The 7,587-nt window shown below is 43.5% G+C and overlaps 1 protein-coding gene across 1 annotated transcript in view; it reads right to left on the reverse strand.

The window, feature by feature from the left end:
• The window catches only part of LOC122550246, a 9,420-nt gene extending 2,644 nt beyond the window's left edge, over nucleotides 1–6,776 (reverse strand). The window contains exons 1-2 of the mRNA XM_043691003.1: nucleotides 6,732–6,776; nucleotides 6,487–6,576 (exon numbers count right to left, since the gene is read on the reverse strand). Of these exons, the coding sequence (XP_043546938.1) occupies nucleotides 6,487–6,574 (88 nt within the window). The 5' untranslated portion in view covers nucleotides 6,575–6,576; nucleotides 6,732–6,776. The remainder of the gene's footprint in view (nucleotides 1–6,486; nucleotides 6,577–6,731) is intronic.
• Nucleotides 6,777–7,587: the final 811 nt, after the last annotated feature.

The raw sequence follows: 7,587 nt of genomic DNA on the forward strand, positions 1-7,587 counted from the left end.
GGGGGGGGGGGTTCTGCCCTTGATGTGGTTGTACGGGTGGGATTCAAGGGTGGAAGTGCAGGAAGTGGAGGAGATGCACTGGAGGGCATTGTTGATCATGTTGGAGGGGAAATTGCGATCCTGGAAATACAAGGCTCCTGTGGGAGCAGATACGGTAAAGGCAGACAAATTGGGAGTAAGGGATCGCGTTTTTATGGGGTGGGGGGTGTGAGGAGGTATTGTCTAGGTAGCTAAGTTTGAAATAGATATCTGTGTTGAGTCAGTCGTCAATGGTGAAGTCCAGGAAGGTGACAGAGTTGTTGGAGATGGTCTGTGTGAACTTACGGTCAGAATGGAAAGCTGTCCGTGAAGTTGATGAACTGTTCAACCTCCTTGTGGAAGGACAAGGTGGCGCCGTTAGAATCATCAATGTAGCAGAGGAAAAGGTGGGGGATGGTGCTAGTGTAGCTGCAGAAGATGGTCTGTTCCACATATCCTGCGATGAGGCAGGCATAGCTGGGACCTATGCGGGTGTCCATGGCTACCCCTTTGGTCTGAAAGAAATGGAAGGATTTGAAGGAGAAATTATTGAGGGGGAGGACTAGTTCCGCCAATCAAATGAGTGTGTCAGTGGAGGGGGGCTGGTTGGGTGGATGGGAGAGGAAGAAAAGGAGGGCTTGGAGGCCGTCGTCATGGCGGATGGACGGGTTTAGGGACTGGATGTCCATGGTAAAGATGAGATGTTGGCGGCCGGGGAACCGAAAGTCATGGAAGAGATGGAGGGCATTGCTAGTGTCCCAAATATATGTGGGAATTCCTGGGCCAAGGGGGACAGGACAGTGTCGAGATATGAGAAGTTTGGTGGGGCAGGAGCAGATAGAGAAAATAGGTTCCCCGGGGAAGTCAGGTTTGTGGATTTTAGGTAAGAGGTACAACTGGGTGGTGCAGGTTGTGAAGCTCTGAGGTGGCAGACTGTGGATGGGAGATCGTCTGAGGTGTTGAGGTTATGGATGGTCCGGCGATGGGAGGTGAGGTCATGGTCGAGGGGCGTGGGCACACAATTACAAATTAAAATTCCTGCCTTTTATTTGCAGTCACCCTGTTCAGAGTTGTTATTACACACCTCTGGAGCAGGTGAAACTTGAACCAAGAGACAGGGACACTTCCATAAGGGCCCTTCACTCCTGGTTGTTTTAAACAGCTGTACCAATGCAAACCACACATTATTGGTTTTAATCCACGAGTAAACAACAGCTTAAAAAGTTATGAGATGCATCATCGGAAGACTTTTGGTGCAATGTGAGAGGGCACCAGTAAGCCTAAAATGCTCCATTTATGTCACACAATGGTAACATTTTTTAGTGGGTTTTTTTCCCTATATATGTGCCTTTGCTTTTCAAAAATAGAATGAATACATTACTACCTCGTGGGATGTCAGGTTACCATGTGTTCAGATGAGACCTGGGATCCTTGTCATACTTCTGCTTTTATCACATTGACCTGAGTATAAAAAACAGGCAACATACACAAAGTGCTGATCTTTCCTGAGAGAGTCCAAGCAAACTTGTGACAGGGGACTCTCTACTCAAGGGCACAGACAGGCTGCTGCTGTGAGTGAGACTTCAGGAAGGTGTGTTGCCTCCATGGTGCCAAGGTCAAGGCTATCTCAGGGCGATTAGAGGAAATTCTCAAAGTGGGAGCGTGAGCAGGCAGAGGTCACTGTACACATTGGTAACAACACTGTAGATAGAGAAAGGGATGAAGTCCTGCAGAGTGAATATAGGGAGTTAGGCAGGAGGTTAAAAAGAAGCCACAATCACCTGATGAAGGAGCAGCACTCCAAACGCCAGTGCTTCCAAATAAACCTGTGTGATTTTTAACATTAAAAAGCAGGACTCCAAGGATAGTAATCTCTCTATTACTCCTGGTGCCACCTGCTAGTGAGAGTAGGAATCGGAGGAAAGGGCAGATGAATGCATGGCTGAGAAGTTGGTGGAAGGGGCAGGCATTCAGACTTTTGGATCACTGTGATCTCTTCTCAGGCAGAAGTGACCTGTCCAAGAGAGATGGGATTACATCTGATCTGGACAGATCCAATATCCTGGCGGGGAGATTTGCAGTGCTACAAGGTAGGGTTTGAACTAGGGGAGGTGGGAACCTAATCAGTAGTGAGACAAGAGAGAAGGTTGAGGCTGGTACAAAAGTTAAAGAGAGCAAATTACGTAGAAACTACATGCAAGAATATGGCAGATAATGAGGGAAGACTGACTAAATTAAACTGCATTTATTTCAATGCAAGACACCTGACATGTAAGGCAGATGAACTCAGGGCATGGATGGGAACATGGGACTAGGATATCATAGCTATCACGGAAATATGACTGAAGTAGGGATGGGACTGGCAGCTCAATGTTCTGGGGTATAGATGCTACAGGAAGGATAGAAGGGGAAGAAGAGAGGAGGGGGACTGGTATTTTTGATTAGGGAAAACATCACAACAATTCCTATACACAATAAATAGAACATTACAACACAGTACATGCCCTTCAGCCCTCAATGTTGCGCCAACCTGTGGAACAATCTGAAGCCCATTTATCCAACACTATATCATTCTCATCCGTATGACTATCCAATGACCACTTAAATGCCCTTAAAGTTGGTGAGTCTACTACTGTTGCAGGCAATGTGTTCCATACCCCTCATTCTCGCTGAGTAACAAGCTACCTCTGGCATCTGTCCTATATCTATCACTCCTCAACTTAAAGCTATGTTCCCTCGTGCTAGTCATCACCATCTGAAGAAAAAAGGCTCTCCCTGTCCACCCTATCTAACCCTCTGATTATCTTATATGTCTCAGTTAAGTCACCACTCAACCTTCTTCTCTCTAATAAAAATAGCCTCAAGTCCCTCAGCCTTTCCTCATAAGACCTTCCCTCCATACCAGGCAACATCCTAGTAAATCTCCTCTGAACCCTTTCCAAAGCTTCCACATCCTTCCAATAATGCAGTAATGTACACAATACTCCAAGTGCGGCCGCACCAAAGAGTTTTGTACAGCTGCAGCATGACCTCATGGTTCTGAAACTCAATCCCTCTACCAATAAAAGCTAACACACCCTATGGCAATCCTATCAACCTGAGTGGCAACTTTCAGGGATCTATGTACATGGACATCGAGATGTCTCTGCTCACCTACACTATCAAGGATCTTACCATTAGCCCAGTACTCTTTTTTTCCTGTTGTTCCTTCCAAAGTGAATCACCTCACACTTTTCCGCATTAAACTCCATTTGAGGAACTTGAAGGACTTTTGCTTGAAATGTCATTTTTCCTGCTCCTTGAATGCTGCTGTGCTTTTCCAGCACCACTCTAATCTAGACCAGTCGACTGGAGGATGCTGTTTGCAGGTAAAGGGATGGCTGACAAGTGGGAGGCTTTCAAAAGCAAGATAACAAAAGCTCAGGGACAGCATGTTCCTATTAGTGTGAAGGGCAAGGCTGTCAGGAGTAGGCAACAGTGGATGATTAGAAATACTGAGGCTCTGCTCAGGAACAAGGAATATGTCTGGTATAGCCAGTTGGGATCAAGTGAATCCCTTGACGAGTGTAGGGAATGTAGGAGTACACTTAGGGGGGAAAGCAGAAGGGCAAAAAGAGAACATGAAATAGCTTTGGCAGATAAGGTAAAGGAGAATCCAAAGAGATTTGACAAGTATATTAAGGGCAAATAAGTAACTCAGGAGAGAATAGGGCATCTTAACAATCAATGAAGCCATGTATGTGTGGAGTGATATGAGATGGGTGAGGTCCTAAACAAACATTTTGCTTCAGCATTTAATGTGGAGAAAGACATTGTACTTGGGAAAATAAATAGTGATGCCTTGAAAATGACCCTCATTAAAGAAGAGAAGCTGCTGGATATCTTAAAACACAAAGGTAGATAAATCCCAGGGGCCTGACCAATTGTATTGCAGGACATTGTGGGAAGCTAGGGAAGAAATTGTGGAGCTCCGAGCAGAACTACTTGTATCACTGGCAGCCACAGGTGAGGTGCCAGAAGGTTAATGTTGTATCACTACTTAAGAAAGGCTGCAAGGAAAAACCAAGGAACTACAGACCAGTGAGTCTGACTTCAGTAGTGGGTATGTTGTTGAATGGGATTCTGAGAAACAGGATCTTTATGTGTGAAAAATCATGTCTCACAATGTTGATTGAGTTTTAGAAGAGTTGACCAAGAACATAGATGAAGGTAGAGCAATAAACATTTCCTACATTGACTTTAACAAGTTCTGCATGGTAGACGTGTTTGTAAGGTTCGATCACAAGGGATCCAGGGAAAGCTAGCCAATTGGATACAAAATTGGCATAATGGTAGGAGACAGAGAGTGGTGATGGAGGGTTGTTGTTCAGACTGAAGGCCTGTGACAAACCAGAGTGGGACTTCCACAGTTAATGGTGGGACCCTGGGGAGTGTTGTTGAACAGAGAGACCAAGGGGTGCACGTACAAAATTCCTTGAAAGTGGTGTCACAGGTAGACAGGGTGGTGTCAAAGGCATTTGGAATACTTGCCTTCGTTGTGTACAGGAGTTCAATTGTCACATTACAGCTATACAGACATCGGTAAGGCCACATTTGGAGTACAGTGTATAGTTTTGGTCACCCTGCTATAGAAAGGATGCTATTAAACTGAAAAGGGTGCAAAACAAAAGCTTTACAAGGATGCTACCAAGACTGGAGGGTTTGAGTTATAAGGGGAGGCTGGATAGGCTGGAGTTTTTTTACTGGAGCATAGGAAGCTTAGGGGTGACCTTAAAGAGGTCTACAAAATCAGGAGGAGCATAGATAAGATGAATAGCCATGGTCTTTTCCCCAGGGTAGAGAGTCCAAAACTGGAGTGTATAGGGTTTAACATTTCAAGTCCGGTGACTCTTTATCAAAATTAATTATTCAGATGAAGAGTCACCAGACTTGAAATGTTAACTCTGTTTCTTCTCACAGATGCTGCCAGATGTGCTGAATTTCACCAGCAATTTCTGTTTTTGTTTCAGATCTCCAGCATCCACAGTTCTCTGTTTTACATTAATCATGCAACCAAACTCAACTTATGGAATGAACCTGACACTGCACTGAAGGTAACGCAGAGCATGCTGGAAAAACTTAGCAGGTCAGGCAGCATCTGAGGACTCAGAATGCATTTCTCTCCATGGAAGCTTCCAGACCTGCTGAGTTTCTCCAGCATTCTCTGTCTTGGTTTCAAATGTCCAGCATCTACAGTATTCCCCTTTACTACTACACTGAACATAAATGTCACGTGATTTAGAATGGGATCACAGAATCTGACAGTGTGTAAGCACACCATTGGAGTCCACAACACCCTTCCAAAGAACATCCCACCCAGACCCCTACCCTGTCCCTATATCCCTGCATTTTCCCATGGCCAATTTCCCATAACCTGCAAATCTTTGGACAGTGGGAGAAAACCCATGCAGACACAGGGAGAACATGCAAACTCCAAACAGACAGTCACCCGAGGCTGGAATCAAACCCAGGTCACTGGTGCTGTGAGGCAGCAGTTCTAACCACTAAGCCACCGAGCCACCCATTTGCCCATTTGTCCACCTACATGGGGAAACTCTTCAGTATTTTATTGCAACTTAATGTCACAGAACATAGCGAGGTAACTATATCCATATATAAAGTAAGAAACCTTTAGAAGTATTCAGGTGATGTTACATGTTCCCAGACCAGTTTGCTACTGGGATTGACTGAATTACAACGTTTTGTAACAAATACAGTTTTTGTTTTTGGAAAAAACATTGTAAATCTTAGTTTTTTTCCAGTGAAGTCTTATTACATTTCTCTGAACTACCTTGTGATTTTACTGGGGTTTTTTCTACATTAAAGGAATAAGCAAATGCAAGCTGTTGATATTGATTAAAGATTGTCTCAATAGACTACGATTGTGGTGTTAGCTACAAACAGTTGGAGATACATTACTTAGATATTAGAATTCAGTCAGAAAGTAACGGAACTCAGAAATCTCAGATTGCAGGCCAGGTTTTATCTAACAAAATATCATTGCAGGTATATTTTTTATTTGACGTATTTATGTATTGTATACTTTTACTAAGAGGTAGGCCAAAATCACCCTGAATAACACAGACTATAATCCTTTTACAGGAAATTACTTTTCCGTTTCACAGCAGCTTATTTTGTCATTAAACACATCATCCCTCACTTATTATCCACAATTCAAAGGGATTTCTAAAATAAATGTTGGGTTTTATGATGTCGCTTAAGAACTATTTCTATTTTAAGAACTTTTAGTCCTTATTTTCAGAATTGCAGTCTTTCTAATTTGAATTAACTAACTTTTGTGCATTGCCATTTTTGGTAACAACGCTGTCATATTGTGGGGGGGAATGCAACTTCCAAAAAAGCAATCATTTCCATCTGAGAAGACAATGTTCATCTAGAAAAACGCGGACGTGGGATTAAACTACTTACTGCTCAGGTAGAAAGCACAGTTCAGCCCCTGTGAGGAAACACAGCGAATGACGAACGGCACCAACAGGACGGCCGCAATAAAGAACATATCTGGTGAAGAAAAACAATCTCAATAAAGACCGGATGGGTACAGTGTGTGGAACGTGACTACATCAACAGTAATTCGTTTTGCCTGTATCATGCGCAGATGCATTTTCGTTCAGGAGTGTCAAGGAGCAAATGTGGAATCCTGAAATAGCACTAACCTGAACAATTCCTCTCTCAAAGGTAACTTCTGGAAGAAACGATTGCTCAGCACAAAGCTCTGACTGACTGTGTTCAGACACTGTAGTGCTGCTGTTCAGGAAGGAAGGGGCAGCTTGAAGAAACCGCGGTTCCCTCAGGATCATCACCCTGAGATGAACTCGGAATGGACTGTGGGGGTGTATGGGCTGAACAACTTTCAACTCCCACTCACATTCATTCGCTGCACGGATTCAAATATGACACAGGGGAGTGAGAGAAGGAATAAAATTATCCCAGCCACCAATAATAAGGGCAATTTCTTTTTTTAAAAAGTTTTATTTATTTCCTTCTGAATTTTAGTTCCCTATTTTGTTTTTAAAAGAAAAAGTGACCGAGAAACTACGGACACTGTTCCTGTTAGTCGAAGTTTCCTATCAACTCTGTCACTGAGGGACAGTTTCTAACCCTAATGGGTAAATAAAGCAAAATTCCACATCTGTCGCCCCTTCCTTAACATGTTCTGACAGTAAGTTGGGCTTTGTTCTACAGGCTGTTAACTTGTTTAAGACGTTTTATCAAGAAGGCCGAAACAACATTTTGAAGAAGATTAAAACAGAAATTACTGGAGAAACACAGCAGGTCTGGCAGCATCTGTGCAGGGAAAACAGAGTTAACATTTCAGGTCCAGTGACCCTTCTTCAAAACTGAAACTCTAGCTGCATTCAGATGGTTCGGAAGAAGGGTCACTGGACCAAATATCGACAGAGCTTTCTCTCCACGGAGGTTGCCAGACCTGCTGTATTTCCCCAGCAATTTCTGTGGGAGTTTTTGTTTCAGATTTCCAACACCCCAGTTCCTTTTTTTTAAACTTAAAGA

Source organism: Chiloscyllium plagiosum, chromosome 5 (assembly GCF_004010195.1).
Source record: "Chiloscyllium plagiosum isolate BGI_BamShark_2017 chromosome 5, ASM401019v2, whole genome shotgun sequence".
Taxonomy (NCBI): domain Eukaryota; kingdom Metazoa; phylum Chordata; class Chondrichthyes; order Orectolobiformes; family Hemiscylliidae; genus Chiloscyllium; species Chiloscyllium plagiosum.